General features: G+C 38.8%; 1 protein-coding gene across 2 annotated transcripts; it reads left to right on the top strand.

The window, feature by feature from the left end:
* Window positions 1–1,922: 1,922 nt before the first annotated feature.
* cul5b (cullin 5b) lies at window positions 1,923–22,284 on the top strand. 2 transcript variants are annotated; one of them, XM_031308112.1, is made up of 19 exons: window positions 1,923–2,003; window positions 5,412–5,521; window positions 5,631–5,730; window positions 5,907–6,083; window positions 6,205–6,346; window positions 7,368–7,513; window positions 9,426–9,506; window positions 12,602–12,740; window positions 15,446–15,576; window positions 16,199–16,306; window positions 16,416–16,480; window positions 16,567–16,699; window positions 17,082–17,213; window positions 17,320–17,443; window positions 18,963–19,138; window positions 19,798–19,959; window positions 20,152–20,270; window positions 20,834–20,957; window positions 21,178–22,284. In XM_031308112.1, exons 1-19 carry the CDS (start codon window positions 1,980–1,982, stop codon window positions 21,370–21,372), a joined length of 2,388 nt encoding a protein of 795 aa, XP_031163972.1. In that variant the 5' UTR covers window positions 1,923–1,979; the 3' UTR covers window positions 21,373–22,284. The 2 variants fall into 2 exon arrangements, with proteins under 2 accessions (XP_031163972.1, XP_031163973.1); XM_031308113.2 differs by having other exon boundaries at window positions 12,602–12,695.
* The last annotated feature ends 791 nt before the right edge of the window (window positions 22,285–23,075 follow it).

Consider the following 23,075-nt stretch of genomic DNA (forward strand, 5'->3'; position numbering starts at 1 on the left):
TCTAAAAAGTCAACTTTTTGGACAGGAAGGGAATGATATCTGTTATCTGAAAAGTAACTAAAGCTGTCAGACAAACGTTGTGGAGTAAAATATTTACCTCTGAGATGTAGTGAAGTAGAAGTATAAAGTAGCATAAAATAGGAATACTAAATTAGTACTACAAGTACCTCGAATTTCTACTTAAGTGCAGGCTACTTGAGAAAATGTACTTAGTTACATCCCACCACTGCATTTTAGTCTTTGAGTTTCAAGCCTTATTTTTGGTCTATTTTTGCAACAAATCCACCATGTCAAGAATAGTCCAACCTGTTTTCAATGCAAATCAATTTAATTTTCTAAAATCTAGTTTCATGTTTTAAGATTGTTAATGCAGTACTTTTATTTGTCGTAGAGTATGTTTAAATTGTGATACTGATACCACTTAAGTAAAGGATCTAAGTACTTCTTCCACCAACCAAATAATGCTTAATAACAAATTTAAATTGAATAAATTAATTCAGAAATATTTTGTCTTGAGGTAAACAAATATGACTTGAAACTTCTACTGAACCTTCAAGTATCTTTTTAATTTCCCCAAACATTTTTCACTTCCATAGTTCAACTTTAGAATGTTCTTGTGTGGCATGAAACCATCACTATTTACCAAAACTGTGAGGATTCCTTCCTTATGTGAAGGTTAAAATCCTTCTTGTTTGTGTGAGAAAGTATTTGACCAAGATGGCCAGACAGAGAAAGAATGATAACAAAACGTTATGCTGATTGTACGAAACAATTACTGTCCTTGAAATACTGTTTTCTTTCCTCCAGTTTTACTCCCTACGCATGCGGTCTACAGGTTGTGGTCGATGGAAAAAAGACTATGCGGTAAAGCAACAGTAGTACTGGATGTGCTAATTGCTCAGTAGTAGTAGTAGTTGTAGTAGTAGTAGTAGCAGAAGTATTCCGATCCTTTACTTAGCCTAAGTAAAAGTAAAAATACCATAGTCCAAAAATACTCCATTACAAGTAAAAAGTCCTGAATTTAAACATTTACTAAGTGAAAGTAAAGAAGTATTATTAGAAAAATATACAGTACTTAAAGTTCAAATTAGTTACTATAACATTTAGGAATAAAGATAATAAGAATAATAATTCATATTTACAAAAGGAGTGAGTGAAAAAGACCATAGTGAGAAAATAATAATTAAGCAAAGCTATAGGCTACATAATATTATAATACACAAATGTAAAATCGTAAACGAAAACGTGTAATATAACTATAAGTACATTTGATAAAGGTACTAAGTACAAATTTGAGGTACTTACCATGCTTGACTATTTTTTATTTTATGCTACTTTAAAATTCTTCTCCACTAGAAATATTTGACTTTGTTTATTTGACAGCTAGTTACTTTGTACATGTTATTAACACAAAATATAGGCTAATTAATATTCAACAACAATCAAACAACACATATGTAAAACGGTAATAAAAAAATAGTTCCGCCTTTTCCAGCAACAACATTAATGATGATGCTTATATTAATGAAACAATCATTATAATCCAATAGGCCTATAGATATTATTATTCTGAAACGGGATATTCTGCATTATGAGTACTTTTACTTTTAGTACTTTAAGTATATTTTGCTGATAAAATAAAACATTTACTGTACTTACACTTAATGTATTAAGTAATTTGTCGTGGAGTATTTTCACAGTGTGATAATGGTACTTTTACCTAGGCCTACTTAGAAAATAATTTGAATATAGGCCTACTTCGTCCACCATTGTTAAATAGGTTATGATAATAAAATAATAAATCATGAAATCATAACTAAATTAAGGGACAAATATGACAAATTAACACAATATTTTAAACTCTTAAATTAAATGCCTCTATTATTTATTAATGATGACTACTACTGTTTAAGAGTCGGTGATGTTCACGCTGCGTGTAATTCACGCGAGATTTTACGAGACGATAAGTTGAGGGGAACATGGCGACGTCAAATTTGCTAAAGGTAGGACCCACTTTAATTCAATTATTTTGTATGTAACGTGTGTGTAAGTGCGTGTCACTTGCGTGGTGTAATGTTGGCGTTTAGCTCCAAACTTAACGAACATTACACACCACCTGTACGCGACTGTGCTGTCAGTGTTGACTTTAGCTGGGAGCAGTTAAGTTACATCTGGCTAACATTAGCTACTTGTGACTGATTTAGCTATATAGAATAGCTACAACACAGCTAACTAAAGCCAAGAGGCAGACACGGAGAAACAGAGAGACTGATAACGGATGGGAGACCTATCGTTAGCTTAACCTGCGCTAAACCTGCGCTAAAATATAAATATCTATGTATACGCTAGCTAGAAATCCCACATGAGCTGTCAATTCAGTGGCACAGTAAACTGCAGCTGACCGTCCCTTTAAAATGCATGCTAAAGGCTGCCAAAAGCTAATGTCGCAGCAGTTTCTGTGCATTGAGTGAACGTTAATCCTTAAATGTCATCTTGCTAACTAAGTTTAGCTTGATAGGAACCTATGGCACAGTGTCTTAATTCAATTGTCAAGCAAGAGGGACAAGAGAGGTGACATAGCTGTAGTAGGAGCCACAGGAGCTGTGTATCGGCAGAGAAAAATGGCATTGCAGTCAAAACATAAGCCTTTTGCATGGGAAATAGTAACCGATTGTATGTATACTGTATGGGCAGACAGAAAATGCCAAAATATGCATGGAATCATCTAATCTGCTCAATTAGCTAGCCCCAGTGTATTAATTACTATCTCACATCTGTACCAACATGATAAGATGAAACTGTATTTATCGTTGCAATACAGTACAATAGTAAGTGTGAACACATACAAGGAATTTGACTCTGGAACAGAAATACCGTAGGCATACATAAATAGAAATAGGCATACAGCTTAAAACAAGGACAAAAAAGCTGAACAAGGTAAACATTAGCCTACTATATGTAGGCTACAGATAGAAGTTTGTATATAAAACAGTTTATATATACATACACACTTGTACATACATACACACATGTAAACATTTGCATTTTGCTAACTTTATGAGGATTGTAAGAAGTAAGACAATAGGCCAATGCAAAAGTGTATGTAATTTACTGAAAAAAGGTGCATGCTTGTTGTTACAGGGTTATTTCACAAGGACTGATCCTGAAACTATGTGCTGGTGTTAAGTGTCCATTATAGTAATGGCTTTGTAAAGAAACTGTTGTTGTGTCTGGTTGTTTTGGCGAACAGTGTTCTGTGGTGCCTAGAAGCTGACCAGTGTCCTGTCCATCTCTCTAGATGAGTTGGAAAGTTTGATTGCCAGTGCCACAGGAATAAAGGATTTCCTGTGGTGTTCTGTGGTGACACACCCTTCAAAAATGTTATCACTTTAACTTTCATATTCCTCTGGTTAATGTTCAGATATGATAGAACATGTTTTAGAGTAGACCAATTGTCTATTACTCCACAGCTGATACTAGGGCTGGGCAATATATCAATGTTATATCGATATCACGATATGAGACTAAGATAGATAGATAGATAGATAGATAGATAGATAGATAGATAGATAGATAGATAGATTGATAAGATTTTGGATATCGTAATATGGTAAGTGTTGTCTTTTCCTGGTTTTAAAGGCTGCATTACAGTAAAGTGATGTAATTTTCTGAACTTACCAGACTGTTCTAGCTGTTCTATTATTTACCTTTACCCACTAAGTCATTAAATCATTTCTGGAGATTATTTATCAAAAATCTCATTGTGTAAATGACATTTTGTTAAAGCACCAATAGTCAACCATACACTATCGTCGCAATATCGACATCTAGATATTTGGTCAAGAATATTGTGATATTTGATTTTCTCTATATTGCCCAGCCCTAGCTGATACCCTAAAAACTCCAACAACTTTGCACATAAATGTCAGTATACTTGTCACAAGAGAGGGTACCACTCGGCCAGTGAGGACAGTTGCTGATGATGTGACCAGGCGTGTAGCTTGCTATCTTGAAGGCTGTTGTTTTTTTTCTGTATCGAAGTGATTTTGAGAACGGCAACACACAGAGTGCGAAAAGTTAACAAAGTTAAACAACAAAAAAATGTATGTAAAATGTAGCTCTTTTACCACCACTCAAAATTACTTTGAATTATTTGCAGCTGGTTTGGCCATGTGGGAGAATAGTGTACACCAACAGCACACTCAAAAACATTTTTTTAGTATGCATGTTGACTGTTTTGAATATACTTAAATTAGTCACTTTTCCGCTGTTAACACACTACATGCTTGAAACCTGCAGTATGTAGTATAGAATGTGACACAGCTATCCAGACAGGGAGGTTCTAACGAAAAGGTGCTGTTGGTAGGCTCAGGCTAACTATGGGAAATGTACTGTAGGATCCAAAGTTTTTGGAACCTGATCCTTACTAGGCACTAAAAGTCAGGGTCCGGCCACTGCTACACTAGTTGACCTATTCTCAGTCAAGTCATTTGACAGTTCCAGCTTCTCAAATTGGAGAATTAGCTAACTGTTTTTCGTTGTTTTACATTATAGTAAATGTAATATCTTTTGGTCGGACAAAACAAGACATCAGATGACTTCCAGCTTGAGCTCTAATACATTGTGATGAGCATCTTTTAGTGTTTTCTGAATGTCTTATAGACCAAATGATTAGACATTTAATGAGAAGGTAATCAATCCTTGAACCAAAGTCAAAGAGTTATTAAAACATTTTTAGGGGTAATTACTCCTGACGCGTGAGAGTCACACGTAAATAATTCTTTTTATTCTGGCATTCTCAATAGAAAAAAAGAAAACTATTTTAAATTAAAGCTATTTCAAAATCTATGGGACAAAGACAGCAGGAACAGAGACACGGATTACATGTACTTTTTTTGTCCCCTACAATGACAGGACAAAAAAATATTCTACAGAAAAGTAGTCTCGCGTTGCCAGACCTTCCTCCCCAGCGCTGCGGAGGAGGGTCTGGCGAGTCCACACAGCATTACGGGATGGGAGAAAACATGCTCTGGTTTATTGGCACTTCTTTAAACCAATCACAATCGTCATGGGCTGCTTTAAGCGCCTTACGGAGCAACGGTGCCTCTGCAAAATAGCCTCGGGAAGGAACTTGTTTTGGTGGAACATGTGTACGTTGAAAAGTTGTTTTAGTTGTGCAACAGAACACTCCGATTGGGCAGTTAGTCTAGCTAGCTGTCTGGATTTACCCTGCAGAGATCTGAGTAAAGGTTAACCTTAGTTCTCATAAATCAACCAGAGTTTAAAATGTCAACAGAAAGAAAGCCCAAGGAATGAGAATGAGTGAAATCCTTACTTACCCTATATTTAATTTTTCAATGCTCATGAACAGTTTGAATCATGTAGCTCACTTCCCTCCTGTCTGTTTCCAGAACAAAGGCTCCCTTCAATTTGAAGACAAATGGGACCTGATGCGCCCCATAGTTCTGAAGCTGCTACGGCAGGAGTCTGTCACCAAACAGCAGTGGTTTGACCTGTTCTCGTAAGTTTACTGTAATGCATCTCCTTTCATCTTAGGCATTGATCTTGAAGGCAAAATTTGTCAGGAAAGGTACTTCCTCCAACATTGTTTCCCCTCTTTGTTTCTACAGAGACGTCCATGCTGTGTGCCTGTGGGATGACAAAGGTCCAGCTAAGATCCACCAGGCCCTCAAAGAGGACATCCTAGATTTTATCAAACAAGCACAAGCAGTAAGACTACGAGCGTAATGGGATTTTTGGCCCTGTTTTTACAAAGCAAACAAGTTACTGATGCTGTTGCTGGTTTAACAGTGTGGCTTTCAAATTGTCACCGTAATGAACTAGTCTTCTTGCTTAATATGTGTCAACATGTCAATTATATACTTGTGTTTCTCACTCGTTCAAAGCGGGTGTTGAGTCACCAGGATGACACAGCGTTGCTGAAGGCCTACATCGTGGAGTGGAGGAAGTTCTTCACTCAGTGTGACATTCTGCCCAAGCCTTTCTGTCAGCTGGAGATCACTCTGATGGGCAAGCAAGGAAGCAACAAGAAGTCCAACGTGGAGGACAGCATCGTCCGCAAGGTGAGGAGGAGCAGGAGCGGGCAAACTACGAGTAAACTTTATATATTTTTTTGCAGTGTAACCAAAATAAGAATGTTGTGCATGTACACTGTCATCATATCCTGTGTCTCTGTCCCTTTAGCTGATGCTGGATACATGGAACGAGTCCATCTTCTCCAACATTAAAAACAGGCTACAAGATAGTGCCATGAAGCTCGTCCACGCTGAGAGGCTGGGAGAGGCCTTTGACTCCCAGCTGGTCATCGGAGTAAGAGAGTCCTACGGTGAGACACCGTTATATGGGTGACCTTTTGTATCTGGAGTTGGTTAGATTGTGTAGCAAAAACATTTTGTCTTCGCTTCCATCGGCTTTAGCGATTTTGAAAATGTAGTTCTTTAACATTGCAATGTCTGTTTCAATGAGATTAATCATTCAGCACTATTTTAAATACTTTGTGTTTGAGCTAGCTTCTTCTCCTTTACCTTTGTTGGTGTTTACTGTTTCCTGCTGTTGCCTAGGGCTGAACGATTTGGGGAAAAAATCTAATTGCGATTTTTCTGCTAGATATTGCGATTACGATTCGATTTGCTATTATTTTTTTTTTAAGTTTAGCTAAAGTTCAGTATTTACTGTGTAACGGATAAAACATGTCATGGAGCATTATAAGATGAGACACCATCAAAACTGCTCCATACTGTATTCTTATGTAAGGATGAGAACATGGGTATGAATTTCCAGCAATAAGTGTTTTTCTTTTAATAAGCATGGGACATGGAATCCGTGATATGCAACATTATTCCAGCATTTAACTTATGAAATAACAGTAAATATAATAATAAAAAGAGGAATAAAAAAAAAAAGGTTGTACCAAATGTTACACCAAACATTCAACTAAATATTGCACATTCAATTAATCGCGTTCTTCACGATTAGCTAATCGCATTCTTTCAAATCGCGATTTCGATTTGAAAACGATTAATCGTTCAGCCCCCGTTGCCACAACCAACTGTCTGTCAACAGACTAGCGTGAAACCACTGGCGTGCATAATACAAAAGGAAAACAGGCCCACTCATAGAAACGTTGCTCAGTAGCGCCAGTAGTGATCAAAAACTCCTCAGAGTACCTTTTTAAGCAACTATTGTCACGTTGTAGCACCTCTGTCAGATGTGTGGTTGTAATGTATTATTTTCTACTTATAGCTTATGTCTCTTAAACATTGTATGTTTAACTCTTAAGATTACACACACCTGTCTGACCTTCTCCATGTCTCTTTGTGATGGCACTGGGTTTTGTTTCTGAGCAGTGAACCTGTGCTCCAACCCGGACGACAAGCTGCAGATCTACAGGGACAACTTTGAGAAGGCATACATGGATTCTACTGAGAGGTTCTACAGAACACAGGCGCCCGCCTACCTCCAGCAAAATGGGGTCCAAAACTACATGAAATATGTAAGTACGAGACATGAACGTATTTGCAGATTTTGTTTTGTCTCTGTTTCTCGTCAGTCATGGACTTTAACTGATGCATGTTTTTTGTTGATTAATGGTCTTCTCTTGCCAATCTATACCGAACAAAGAAGAGAGGCTTAAAGACATTTTTATGATAATTATCTAGTTTTTTTTCTCGCCGCCGCTGCACTAGTGCAATTGCTCTTGGGGGAATTGTTGGGTCTCTGTAAACTTATAGCGTTTGGTCTAGACCTACAATACTCTATCTAGAAAGTGTCCTGAGATAACTTCTGTTATGATTTGACACTATAAATAAAATTGAATTGAATACTGCTAGTCAGTTGATAATGTGAAAGGTTTGAAATGCTGAAATGGCAGTAAGTCCTGCTCCCTGTTCAAACCGTTTTGTAATCACTCTGCTTCCAACCAGATTGGAGTTTCTCTTTGCCACTCCCAGCATGCTCTCTGCTCACACTGAAAAAATAAAAACAACCTTCGGTTCTCTTCGTAACAAAGATAAGCAGAGACTCCTATTCCCTGTTTTGAGGATCTTGGCAAAAAGACATGTTGGAATCAAAAGAGAAAACAGTCAGTGATCCGCTGCTGTGGCTGATCTCATGCTTGTCTTATTCACATTATCTCTCTTACTCAAACAGAACTGAAGCAGTGTGTCTGTTAAAGAACAGCATGGGTCAAAAATGTTTAGTCACAGATTTGGTTAAGCTTCAACACTTTATGTAAGCCAGTTTAGATTTGGCACTGTTACTTCAAGGACCTGTTCTTCTCCAGGATCCTTTGCTGGAGGACTTGTCTACAATAACACATTTGACCCTATTAAAGAATATGTTTGTATGAATTTGTAAAATGTTCTTCCTTGAGGAGGGATTCTGGATTCATTGTTGGCATAAGATCGGTTTCATGCACATTTATGTGTCCAAGCACTGTAGGTGTTGGAATCACAATGTTGTTGTGTTTTTACATCCTTTTAAGATTATTTTTCTGCTTTAAATATTTAACATAACATTGATAGTTTTCTATCCCCTGAACTATTTGGGCAAAACAAAATAAAGTACGCTGGTAAGACAGACGTTGAGTTTAAAATCTTGCATACTATTAACTCTCAAAATGCCTGTCATATTCCTTTGTTGATTGCTAATGTGCTAATAGTTGCATTTACAGGGAATTAAAATAACTGGTAAAATTAGTTTTTTATTTGTATGTTTGTGGTAGAGATGGACTCTGAGTAGTACTTGCCTCTCCTCTGTGGTTTCATGCACACAGAATGTCATGCTTCACAACAGAAATAGACACTGTATATTGTCTGTTTGACATATGATGTAAATGTTTATTATGAGGTTTTTCTGAGAGATGTTGTTGAGAATTTTATGTAAATTAAATGTGTAAAAATGTAATAACTATACACATGTACATTTTTTTTTTGTTTTTATCATGACTTTATGTTGATGAGGCTGCTTACCCTTACTGCACAAATTATGTACACTGTTATAACAACTGTTATGATGTGTTGTACAACAGGCAGTGTGCAATTTTCTTTGGCTGGTGGCAGTCTGTGCATGCAATACGAGTATGTCCATGCAGTCCGTGTCTGTGTACTGTATGCGTCTGTGTGTGTACTGTATGCACTATGTTGTGTTGAATTTTCTAAACAGCAGATACTGTTTGCGTATGTGTCCAAGACAATAAAATCGATCTTAACTTATTTTTATTTTATTTTATTTATTTTTTTCCCCCAACTCTTTATTTGAATTTCACAATAAATGACATACAGCGGAGACAGGCAATGGTGAACGAAGCATAATTGAGACAGTATGTCAATTCCCCTTGAGTCTCTTACCCAATCTATCTTATCTTAATAAGTAAATGTGCATGCACTGGTGTGTATTTTCACCAGGCTGATTCGAAGCTGAGGGAAGAGGAGAAACGTGCACTGCGATACCTGGAGACCAGACGTGACTGTAACTCTGTACAAGCAGTGAGTATTACACATGAGAATGGTGTATCTTATTTTGCTGACATTTCTACAGTTAAGTTAGAAAATCCCAATGTATTCCACTGTTTTTTCCAAAGTGCAATTCCATTGTTTCGGTTTGCCCTTTTATAAATGTTACATACCAATTTTTTTGAGCTTTTTTTTATTTTATTTTTTAAAGCTTTTTAGATTTACACATTTTTCCATACTCTAATAACAACTTGTATTTTTATTAAAAGAATAGTTTAATGTCTCGGGAAATGTTAGCTAAATGTTGTGTTAAAAGTTTAAGATGGCCTTTGAAGCAGTTATTTTTCATGTGAAAGATATATTAAAGGTTGTTTTGTAATGAAGGAATTACTTTAAAATAGTTCCATTAATTTTTTTTATAATGATTTCTTTGTTTCCCTGGCAAAAAAGGGGGAATAAATAACAAACTAAACAACAATAAAAAAAAATTGTTATTTTAAACATTGGTATCGGCTCAGAATTTCACATTGGTGCATCCCATTCTGAAATGAGAATATTTTCTAGTTTCTTTACTCCTCTGTGACCGTAAACTTAATATCTTTGAGTTGTGGACAAAACAAGACATTTGAGGACATCATATTGGGCTTTTGGAAACACTGACATATGTCATCATTTTATAGACCAAACAACTAATTGAATAATCGAGAAAATAATCAACAAAATAATCGACAATGAAAATAATGGTTAGTTGCAGTCCTAGTCTGTGCATTAAGAACATTGTATCGTATTTGCCTAATACTCACAGACTGTATCTGGCAACCCGCTATATAACCTGCGCATCTTAAGCAGAAGATGCTGCACGGAAGTGCTGGGTCAAAGGATTAACTGTTGTTCTTCAAGGAATAGTTACAGGACGTAACTCCCCCTAAAACTACAAATTGTGTACAGATAAAACAAATTAGACGAGATTGATATTTATCTTCTCATCTCACTCTCTGAAACAAAACGATTAGGCGTGTTTCCCAAAATGTTATGTTTTATTATGTACAGTGAGGAAAATAAGTATTTGAACACCCTGCTATTTTGCAAGTTCTCCCACTTAGAAATCATGGAGGGGTCTGAAATTGTCATCGTAGGTGCATGTCCACTGTGAGAGACATAATCTAAAAAAAAAAATCCAGAAATCACAATATATGATTTTTTTAACTATTTATTTGTATGATACAGCTGCAAATAAGTATTTGAACACCAGAGAAAATCAATGTTAATATTTGGTACAGTAGCCTTTGTTTGCAATTACAGAGGTCAAATGTTTCCTGTAGTTTTTCACCAGGTTTGCACACACTGCAGGAGGGATTTTGGCCCACTCCTCCACACAGATCTTCTCTAGATCAGTCAGGTTTCTGGGCTGTCGCTGAGAAACACGGAGTTTGAGCTCCCTCCAAAGATTCTCTATTGGGTTCAGGTCTGGAGACTGGCTAGGCCACGCCAGAACCTTGATATGCTTCTTACAGAGCCACTCCTTGGTTATCCTGGCTGTGTGCTTCGGGTCATTGTCATGTTGGAAGACCCAGCCTCGACCCATCTTCAATGCTCTAACTGAGGGAAGGAGGTTGTTCCCCAAAATCTCGCAATACATGGCCCCGGTCATCCTCTCCTTAATACAGTGCAGTCGCCCTGTCCCATGTGCAGAAAAACACCCCCAAAGCATGATGCTACCACCCCCATGCTTCACAGTAGGGATGGTGTTCTTGGGATAGTACTCATCATTCTTCTTCCTCCAAACACGGTTAGTGGAATTATGACCAAAAAGTTCTATTTTGGTCTCATCTGACCACATGACTTTCTCCCATGAATCCTCTGGATCATCCAAATGGTCATTGGCAAACTTAGGACGGGCCTTGACATGTGCTGGTTTAAGCAGGGGAACCTTCCGTGCCATGCATGATTTCAAACCATGACGTCTTAGTGTATTACCAACAGTAACCTTGGAAACGGTGGTCCCAGCTCTTTTCAGGTCATTGACCAGCTCCTCCCGTGTAGTTCTGGGCTGATTTCTCACCTTTCTTAGGATCATTGAGACCCCACGAGGTGAGATCTTGCATGGAGCCCCAGTCCGAGGGAGATTGACAGTCATGCTTAGCTTCTTCCATTTTCTAATGATTGCTCCAACAGTGGACCTTTTTTCACCAAGCTGCCTGGCAATTTCCCCGTAGCCCTTTCCAGCCTTGTGGAGGTGTACAATTTTGTCTCTAGTGTCTTTGGACAGCTCTTTGGTCTTGGCCATGTTAGTAGTTGGATTCTTACTGATTGTATGGGGTGGACAGGTGTCTTTATGCAGCTAACGACCTCAAACAGGGGCATCGAATTTAGGATAATAAATGGAGTGGAGGTGGACATTTTAAAGGCAGACTAACAGGTCTTTGAGGGTCAGAATTCTAGCTGATAGACAGGTGTTCAAATACTTATTTGCAGCTGTATCATACAAATAAATAGTTAAAAAATCATATATTGTGATTTCTGGATTTTTTTCGAGGCTGGGTCTTCCAACATGACAATGACCCGAAGCACACAGCCAGGATAACCAAGGAGTGGCTCTGTAAGAAGCATATCAAGGTTCTGGCGTGGCCTAGCCAGTCTCCAGACCTGAACCCAATAGAGAATCTTTGGAGGGAGCTCAAACTCCGTGTTTCTCAGCGACAGCCCAGAAACCTGACTGATCTAGAGAAGATCTGTGTGGAGGAGTGGGCCAAAATCCCTCCTGCAGTGTGTGCAAACCTGGTGAAAAACTACAGGAAACATTTGATCTCTGTAATTGCAAACAAAGGCTACTGTACCAAATATTAACATTGATTTTCTCTGGTGTTCAAATACTTATTTGCAGCTGTATCATACAAATAAATAGTTAAAAAAATCATATATTGTGATTTCTGGATTTTTTTTTTTAGATTATGTCTCTCACAGTGGACATGCACCTACGATGACAATTTCAGACCCCTCCATGATTTCTAAGTGGGAGAACTTGCAAAATAGCAGGGTGTTCAAATACTTATTTTCCTCACTGTATATGTATTGCACATCTCTTACATATTTCTACTGAATTGTTCTCTTTCTGTTTATCTTCCTAGTTAATGGAGTGTTGCGTCAATGCACTGGTTACGTCATTCAAGGAGACCATCTTAGCCGAGTGCCCAGGCATGATCAAACGAAATGAGACAGAGAGTGAGTACGGCCGGACTGCTCCCACCAAAGGCTCAGCCAGCTCAGGTTTGCACCAGGAAATAGCCCTGAACAAACCTTCTTGTCCAGCATCTGTAGAACATCTGTGTTGTTGCCACCACTCCTCTTAAATCAACATGTGATGATACAATGAGTGTAGTCAGGGAGTGTCCATGCTTAAGGTGAACCAACCTTGCTAATCTCTCAGAAATGGGACTAACATAAATCCGCTTAATAACTCCAGAACCTGCCTTCAAATCATCACGTTTTTATGTTTTATTTAGTATCCTAGTAATCCAGTGATTGCAATGTACTCATGGAAGTAGATAACAAACAGGAACTGCTAGTATCTAATTGAGCACACTTTTATCCATCCATCCATCTTCGTCCGCTTATCCGGTATCGGGTTGCGGGGGTAGCAGCTCCAGCAGGGGACCCCAAACTTCCCTTTACTGAGCCACATCCCGAGGCGTTCCCAGGCCAGGTTGGAGATATAATCCCTCCACCTAGTCCTGGGTCTTCCCCGAGGCCTCCTCCCAGCTGGACGTGCCTGGAACACCTCCCTAGTTGTGCCAATTTGCCAAAATGTGAACAAATACAGGCTAAAGTTGTTGTAGTCCTGAAGATGTTATCAATGCTGCATTTAGAGTAAGCAAACCAGAATTTGTTTTTGCTGCTGAATGACTTTTAAGTCACTGAGTGTTGTGTAATTATTATTATAAAATGTTTTTGCAACTTAATGATTATGTAGCTGGAAACGTAATACCTATAAAAGTAATTCAGATATTTCCCTCCAAAATGGACCTAGGCTAAGACAGGACATTAAAGTGCTCATATTATGCTCATTTTCAGGTTCATAATTGTATTTAGAGGTTGTATCAGAATAGATTTAGATGGTTTCATTTTCAAAAAACACCATATTTTTGTTGTACTGCACATTGCTGCAGCTCCTCTTTTCACCCTGTGTGTTGAGCTCTCTGTTTTAGCTACAGAGTGAGACATCTCACTTCTGTTCCATCTTTGTTGGGAGTCGCACATGCTCAGTAGCTAGATAAGGACTACTAGCCAGTCAGAAGCAGAGTATGAGGGCGTGCCACGCTAGCAGCTAGGCAAGCATTATAACGTGTTATAACGTGTGTTACAAAGTGACCACGTTTGTCTCTGAAGTAAAGGCTGGACTACAACAGAGCTGTTTGGAGCAGTTTGTGAACAGTGTTTTCTGTTGGAGATGGTAAGTCCCTTTGGGGTGGACTTTGAGCTTTTTCACTTTGTAAACCTATAACGTGCACAAACAAGATATATAACACAATAAAGGAAAGGGAAAAAGCCAAAAAGCATAATATGAGCACTTTAACATTTCCAGTATATATGTATCAAATTGGAAGGGGGGTAAACTCTAAAAAGATTTTGATACTAGTGCCAATACATTTCGGTACAGGTACGAAAACCCTTTTTTGATACGTTACTTTGAGAAATATAACTGTGTTTTTCTACAAAACTCTGTTTTAATTTGACAAAACCAGCCAAAGTTCTGAAATGGTGTCTAAAACTTAAATAAAATACACACATACTAAAATTTGCAAGTGACAGGTGCCTAAAATGAGCATATGCAGCATTTCTGTTCCATACATTTGTCCTGATTCAGATGTAAAGTACTACGGATAAAGCACTTTTGCCGAGTACGAGTATTATACGAGTAATACGAGGCAATATCTGTGCTCGGATTGAATAAAAATCCTCATTGGGTAGCTGACTGTGTCTGCGTTCTGTGATAGGCTAGTCGTCACAGCGCCCCTCCCCTACACACATACAGATTTATTGTGTTGCTGTGTCCCGCTCTGCTCACTCACACACAGAACACTGAGAAGAGAACAGCTCTCTCTCTGTCTCTCCCTCAGTCACTCAGGTTCGCGGGTCTTTTCCGTTAACGTTTAGGGTTTCTTCAGCTTCAGGTTTGTTTTTTACTTTGGTTTGTAGTACTTACTTATTAACCAGTAGAGTTCTGGTAAACGTGGGGTTTGTTCAGACGTGGTGCTTGGTAGAATGTGACTCGCGTTGCGTCTCTGCCTGTCGGAGATTTTTTTTCTTTTTTAAACCGTCAGCTGGCTCTAACCAGTTTTTTTACTTCACGCACTGAGTGTCTGACACTTTCTTGCTGTATTTCATAAAAAAAATAAAGGAAGTAGTGGTATAAAATAAATATATAATAATAAATAATAATAATAAATATAACAATTTCTGATCAACCCATATCAATTGCATGCTTAAAATAACATACCGGTTAAAGCCCCGCCCATTTCAAGACAACCCGACCCACTTCCGGGTTAAATCCCGTCCACTTCCGGGTTAGGCCCCGCCCAGTCTGAGTACAGATACAGATATAGATAATTCAAATGGTTAACAGATACAGATACAGATAATGCTGTACTCGCTCATCCCTATAAAGTACTATAATAAATGATTTTAGGAGAGAACATTTTTATTGTTGAGTCTTGGGCTCGCTTTCTGGGCTGCATAAACCACCCATCATTATGTTTTCATAAATTTGTATATGCGTTTGTGTTCAAGTCTGTGCTCATGCAGTTTGATTGAACAATTGGACAAAGGGCGTGCACAGTAATGGATTTTAAAGTTGCTCATCTTCTGCTAGATTTATAATGCAGCTGCCAAATAAAAGCTTAGTATTCAATATGTCAGATCAAGTGCTGCTTACACTTCCTTAAGTGATAACGTTCCTTTTCCCTCCATCACAGAGCTGCATCTGATGTTCTCTCTTATGGACAAAGTACCCAGCGGCATCGAGCCCATGCTGAAGGACCTGGAGGAGCACATTATGAGCGCTGGCCTGGCTGATATGGTGGCCACAGCAGAGACGATCACCTCTGTGAGTATCACACACACATACTGATTTGCGTGGGAAATTAACACCCACGAAATGCAAGTTGAGTCTTGATTTTAAAGGATGATTCCAGTTTATTAGAACTTGGGTTTTGGTCATCCTTTCTGATAACATTGTCTGGGATCACTACAATCAGTTGCCCAATCAGACTTCTTTTTTCCCCCAGAATTATTATACCAAAATCATTTTCTTTTTCTCTTTTTACCAGTTTTATGGGTATTAGAGCTGTAAAATTGTAATTTTAATGTTTTGAAATGATTTTGAAATCCTCAGTGGCCTGGAAATAAAAACATTACCAGCCTTGTCCTCGTACTGATTCATCAAATTGACTTAACTGATATTTTCAGACCTAAAGGTGCAGAATATGTAAGACATTGCAATGATTTTACAAAAAAAAATATGTTAACTCAAGGTCCCCTCACTAGCTTTTTGTGGAGCTTTCAACCGCACCTCACGGATCAGCTAATGAAGATTGTGACATGCGGTTAAAAGCGCCGCAAAAAGCTAGTAAGTTCACCTTGATTTGTCAAACTACTATTTCCAAGGTCAGGAATTAACTTCGGTGCTCATCACATTGACTGGTTTCACCTTATGTTCTTTGTTGCAGGACTCAGAGAAATATGTGGAGCAGCTGCTCACCTTATTTAACCGCTTCAGCCGACTGGTGAAACAGGCCTTTCAGGATGACCCACGCTTCTTGACAGCTCGAGACAAAGTGAGCTCCTACTAACTTGTCTGTTAACAATACGGTGTCATTGTAGGATAAACCTGTCAGAAGATGCTCTTAACTGATCGCAAGCCCTGTTTTTCAAACCTCTTTGCAGGCATATAAAGCTGTTGTGAATGACGCCACTATATTTAAATTAGAACTTCCTATGAAACAGAAAGGGTAAGAGATGCTCCCTATGTGAAATTCAGTATTTGCTGAAGGCGATAATGTCTGACTACACTAGTTTTCCTCTCCTGTGTTTACAGGGTAGGTCTGAAAACTCAACCAGAGTCCAAGTGTCCAGAGCTGCTGGCCAACTACTGTGACATGCTCTTGAGGAAGACCCCGCTGAGCAAGAAGCTCACCTCTGAGGAGATAGAGGCCAAGCTCAAGGAAGTGGTATGTTTCAGGGAACCTACATATTGTTATTGGATTGTTGTTTTTAGCCCTGTGGTTATCATTGGAACAAGATGCCTAGTTGGTTGGGCATTGTTCCTAACATAAGTCTTCTAGAATGTTTTGTAGACTTTATTACCAACTAGAATGTAGCGAGAGCAGGTTTTATAATTATTTCCTGTTCAATATCAAGTTTTTAATGTTTTTCAGGATGATCCAAAAACAAAAATTAATTGTTACTTAACACCAACAACCAGCGTAAAGTGGCCACATCTTGGGCACACAGACTGCTATTTTGGTTCATGTAGTTGCAGCAGCACAAAAAAGTGCTTACTTGACTTTTAATATTGGCTTCAGTAACCATCTGTGTGCTCTTTCTTTGCAGCTGTTGGTGCTCAAGTATGTCCAGAACAAAGACGTGTTCATGCGCTACCACAAAGCCCACCTGACCCGTCGACTCATCCTAGACATCTCGGCCGACAGCGAGATAGAGGAGAACATGGTGGAGTGGCTCAGGGTAAGATATTAAGAAAGAAGAAACATTAAGTGAAGCCAATTCCTTGAGGAGATTTCCTTTATCACCTCTAATAACTGTCTACCTGTGGTGTCATGTATATTAACAGGAAGTAGGAATGCCAGCTGACTATGTCAACAAGCTGGCCAGGATGTTTCAAGACATCAAGGTGTCAGAGGACCTCAACCAGTCTTTCAAAGAAATGCATAAACATAACAAGCTTGCTTTACCAGGTAAGAGGTCTCACTCACACACTTAATATACTGTACATGATGCAGGAGATAAAGTCTTTGAGCTGCTGTAATCAGTAAATAAGGTATGGTAGGTAGTATTTTTACTTAATACTAGTGCTGTCAGTTAAACGTGTTATTAACGGCGTTAACGCAAACCCATTTTAATGGCGTAAATTTTTTTAGCGCGAGATTAACGTTCTTTTTGGCATAGCAAACTTTGTAGTTTTTTTTCAAATGCTGTTGCAACAACTAGTAACGTTAGAAAAACTACAACACCACACCGGATCTAGCTAGACCGGAAACAAAACAACAGGCACGCCGCACACACTTGTTTGGGCTTACGAGCCGGCCAAAGAGTAGTAGGCTAACGTTACGTTTTGAGTGGATGGCGAGCGCGAGACGCCGAAATGGATGCCAATAAGATTCTGAATGGAAAGTTTACTTAAAAAAGTTTTTAAAAAGTTGCCAAATGGTTCCATTGACAAGACCAAAGTGATCTGTGTGTTTTGTTGTTGTGAACTGAGCCATCATTGCAGCACATCCAGTCTGAAATACCACTTGATGGCCAAGCACACAGCTGATGCTGTCAAAGCAAAGCCAGGCAACAAAAGCACAAAGCAAGCCGATCCACTTTTCCATGTTGATAAGAGCATTAAAATGAGAAAAAAATAATTGAACAAAAAGAAATCTAGGGACATTTAGAATAGATAAAAATGTGCGATTAATTGCGAGTTAACTATGACATTAATGCGATTAATCGTGATTAACTATTTTAATCGTTTGACAGCACTACTTAATACATTACTTAAATCCAAACTGTCGTTGATTCATTGACAAAACTTGACAGAATTTTAAACCTAGTATTATTGCTTAAAGGCATAGTTCAACATTTTGGGAAATTTGCGAGAGAGGTGAGATTCCACTCTCATGTCTGTGTGCTATTATGAAGCTAGAGCCAGGATGTGCTTAGCCTAGCTTAGAATAAAGACTGGAAGCAATGGGGAACAAAAAAAACAAAAAAACACCTTAAACCTCACTAACATGTTATATCTCATTTGTAAACGTTGTGGTTTTACTATTTTTTGGCGACCGAGTGCAACGGAGTCCCTCTGCCCTGCCAAGAAATAATCCAGCACATAACCCTCCCTTACAACCAAAATGTGACTTTTTTTACACTTCTTCGGATTTTGTACAGATTAAACAAACGACATGATGTGTTAATTACCAGGCTAGCTGTTTCCTCCTGTTTCCTGTCTTTATGCAAAGTTAGGCTGACCATATCCTGGCTGGTATGGTTCCTCACATCTAACTCTTGCCAGGAAAACACACACATGCGTAGTCCCAAAATAGTAGTAGTACAAAATAGTTTCACACAACCAAACGAATGACAAATCTCGACAGAGACAACGTTTGTCCACCTGTTTAGTTTAAAACTGTCATCCTGCCCAAGTTTAAGATCCATTAGCTGTAAGCAGTTGTCATTCAGTAACTAAGATGTCTTTGTATGTTCCCCTTGCAGCTGACTCGGTCAACATAAAGATCCTGAATGCTGGAGCGTGGTCGAGGAGCAGCGAAAAGGTTTTCGTCTCTCTACCTACAGAGCTGGAAGATTTGATACCAGAGGTAGAAGACTTTTACAAGAAGAACCACAGTGGCAGGAAGCTTCACTGGCATCACCTCATGTCCAACGGCATTGTGAGTGAATCAGATGTGAAACCAAACACACTGCACATAAGTTAATTGTAATTGCTTGGTTAGGTTGTTGACATGCACTAACATGGCAACACAGCCATGCAGATACATGCATTTCCTGGGACGGACGAACAGCTCTTCATTTCATGCAACCTGTTTTAGGCCTTGTCTCAGGTTGCTATATATCCAAGAACACTTTATTTGTATCTTCCTCTTAATTAAATGACGAATGAAAATGACACGCAGAAATAATAAAATAATTTGCCACAATAATTTGATTCGTGCCTGTCAAGCAGCAGATATAAACTTAAATTACATTTTAAGCAACAAATCAATATTTTTTATTTAAACAATGGATCAAATTACTGTTATGTGAAAGGAGTCGCTCGTAGTCACCCAACCCTGCAGTTCCATCCAGCTCGACAGAACTTTCTGGTCTCTTTTAGCTGATTGTTTTGTTGTTTGGTCATCAGTGTCCTTTCCATTTTGTTTTAATAAAACTCTTTATGGGTTTTTTTGTGCGCAGATCATTGTGAACAAATCATTTTAAATAGAATTTAATCCCAATCATTTTACAATGTATTCTTTTTGGGAGCGGTTATGTTTTGCTCTCTCTGTGAAAGAAGCTGGGAAAGCCACTAAACAATGTGTCATTCCTCCAGATAACCTTTAAGAATGAGGTGGGCCAGTATGACCTGGAGGTGACCACCTTCCAGCTGGCTGTGCTGTTTGCCTGGAACCAGAGGCCCAGGGAGAGGATCAGCTTTGAAAACCTCAAGCTAGCCACGGAGCTGCCGGACGCCGAGCTGCGACGCACTCTCTGGGTAAATGGATAGATGTTGTAAGACAAATGATGAAGATAAAACTGGTAATTTGGCTCCATCATAGTTGTCCCAAATTAATCAGCAAGTTCACATCTCTGAACGACAGATTTAATGCTGTAAGCATTGCATTTTATAAGTAGCTTTTTTTCTTTTTTTATTACTCTGACCATCATGCTTTTCTCCCTCTCCCAGTCTCTGGTGGCTTTTCCCAAACTCAAGCGGCAGGTGTTGTCGTACGACCCGGTGGTGTCTTCACCCAAAGACTTTGCAGAAGGAACATTATTCTATGTCAACCAGGAGTTTTCGCTCATGTAAGGAAAAGTTATCTGTTTTGATTTAATGTAGTTTCCGTTCTAGGACCCCTTTCACCAAATATGCAACATTCCCTCTGTGATTTGCAACATGAGATAATGTCCTTTCACGTTCATTCTTACAGGTTTAACAAATCAAATGCCATATTTGCACCCCATGCATGAGCATGCAACATTGTCGGACCTGCACTTTTGTGCAATGAGCCCCTGGTCCTTGGGTGCTCATCTTGCTAAAAGATAGTATTTGTGCCTGTGGGATTCCTCTCTTACCTTCAAACTGTGTGCCACGTGGCTTTGTTGTTTACACATTTCATTCATTTAATAGAAATACCCATACCATCCTGATATCTGCTCTCACAAGTCAGAATAAACCAGTAATTTTTAGCTGTTATTTGAAATTTTTTCTGCATTTTCGCATACACAAGTTACCTACACATACTTTAAATCAAGTTACCTGTACCTTTAATTTAAAAAAAAAAAACAAAAAAAAAAAACAACTGTAGCACTGTATTGATCATTGACCCTGGGGATTTGTTTGGGTTTTTTTTATTTCAACTTTACAGAAAAAACTCAAAGGTTCAGAAAAGGGGGAAGATTAACCTGATAGGTCGGTTGCAGCTCACCACAGAGCGAATGAGAGAGGAGGAGAACGAGGGCATCGTGCAGCTAAGGATACTAAGAACGCAGGTATGGATATGAGCTCGCAGCATGCAGGTGAAGATACTGCTGCTCTCTCCTCTGTTATGTAACGCCACCTACTGAGAATAAATGTTTTTACCTTCCATTTCCCATCATGGAGTTTCAACAGACACCTGTGGCTGTGTTTGTATAAACTACAATATAATCCATCTGTTTTACGGTGCACTTTCTTATCTTTCACACCGTTTTGTGTGTTTCCAATCTCCAGGAGGCCATAATCCAGATCATGAAGATGAGGAAGCGCATCAACAACGCCCAGCTGCAGACAGAGCTGGTGGAGATCCTAAAGAACATGTTTTTACCACAGAAGAAGATGATCAAGGAGCAGATCGAGTGGCTGATAGATCACAAGTACATAAAGCGGGATGAGACCGATTTAAACACCTTCATCTACATGGCATAGCACAGCACGTCGGAATGACTCATGTTGACTTTGGTTTCAGTGGATCAGGCCTGATGAACACTAGGATACTTCCAGGCTCGCCGTCCTCTATTTAAACACAAAACAAAATCCATTCTTGTGCAGGGAGGCATGAATTTCAGACTGAGACCTATTTAAAAGAAGAAAATTGTACAAAGAAAACAAAGTTGCAGTGGGAGTCTGCACCAAGTGGTTATAACTGTTTTTGGTTTGAGGGAGTTTCCTTGCTGTCCAGATGAGGCTATTCATTGTTAATGGTCTTTTTTTGATGCCGTGGTCTGTCATCTGGGCAGCTACTACAACACTCTTGTGCAAGTCTAAAAGGCATGCTGACAGGAAAAGCTGAGGAACTTTGGATATCAAAATATCTGCAGTGCAGTTTTAATCCACGTCAAATACCAGATCACCTGAACCTTGAACAAAACGCTGCCCTCTTCACGCTGCTTTAACCGAGCCGGTTGGTTTGTCACGAGGGCCCTGATGCTGTCGTGACCCTCTGCAGTAGTTAAAGTGATCAAACACTTAATCTGGACATTCAGTGTGTATAAAGAGCCAGATAAGCACTTCACAGTTTTCAGGACTGTACCAGACAGCAACATTGAGAGCCAACTCCAAAACCTGTCAAGCCTCAGTCCCTGGGTAAAGCATTAGCATATTGCTATAATCCAGAATTAATTTCCCTCTACCGAAACGTACCCAGAGACAGAGGTGGACTGGGGAGTTGAACTCTGAGCTCCGCTCATGTTTGCAGCAGCTCTCTTTTCTGCAGGAAGCCTGGGAGAAGAGGCTGAGGTCAGTATTACACATGGTAAATACTACAAGTGAAAGCTTTAGGGGAGTGTACCATGAGATGTGACAATGAAATGATTAAATAAACAGCACCTTATTATAAAACACGCAGGCTTGTCATTCATCCTAGCTTGGGCAAACAATTCCCCATAATTCATTCATTTATTTTTGCATAAAATTACAATTTAGGTTTTTATCTTTAAAGAAATGTTTTTAAAGAGCACCTCCACCAATTTTACACTTTAAGGAACAGTTTAGCATTTCACTTATTCTCTTTTTTTCAGAGCCAAGAAATAGTCCAAAACTTTACTTTTGCAGCAGTTTGACAAATACAGATCCAGAGATGACTCTGCTATTGGGGAAACAAAAAGTACAAAAACTAGCCAAGGTGGACAACCATTCTGAGGAGACAACAGTCAGACAAATCAGAGGTGTGTAGCAGATAAATAAACATCAAATTTTATAAAAGACAGTTTTGATGACTGAAAGAATGAGTTAAAAATTGTCTTTGCCTGAAGCTGAAGGAAAATTGACCTCTTCTGATGTAAAAAAGAAAAAAAAAAAAAAAAGTAGAAAGTTCATCAGTCCAGATCGCAGCCATCCTAAGGCCTAAAGAAACCCTAAGGCCTAATTTTGGTTGTTTTGGTCACTTACCAAAACTTGCCAGGGCGAAAACAAAAAGATCAATCTGTATATCAAGAGCTTTGTTATCAGGCATTGTATTCAGGATAAAGGGCTTCAGAACATGAATACCTAAGTCTGACTTGGACTTTGAACTTTAGCATTGAGCTGAAGCTAACTTCTCTTCTTTTTCTGCCATCGACCTCTGTCCTTTCTCTTAAAATGCAACTTTTTATGTTGTATTATAGACTTTTAAAGAGCTGCATACTTTGAAA

The sequence above is a fragment of the Sander lucioperca genome, chromosome 13 (genome assembly GCF_008315115.2).
Source record: "Sander lucioperca isolate FBNREF2018 chromosome 13, SLUC_FBN_1.2, whole genome shotgun sequence".
Classification (NCBI taxonomy): domain Eukaryota; kingdom Metazoa; phylum Chordata; class Actinopteri; order Perciformes; family Percidae; genus Sander; species Sander lucioperca.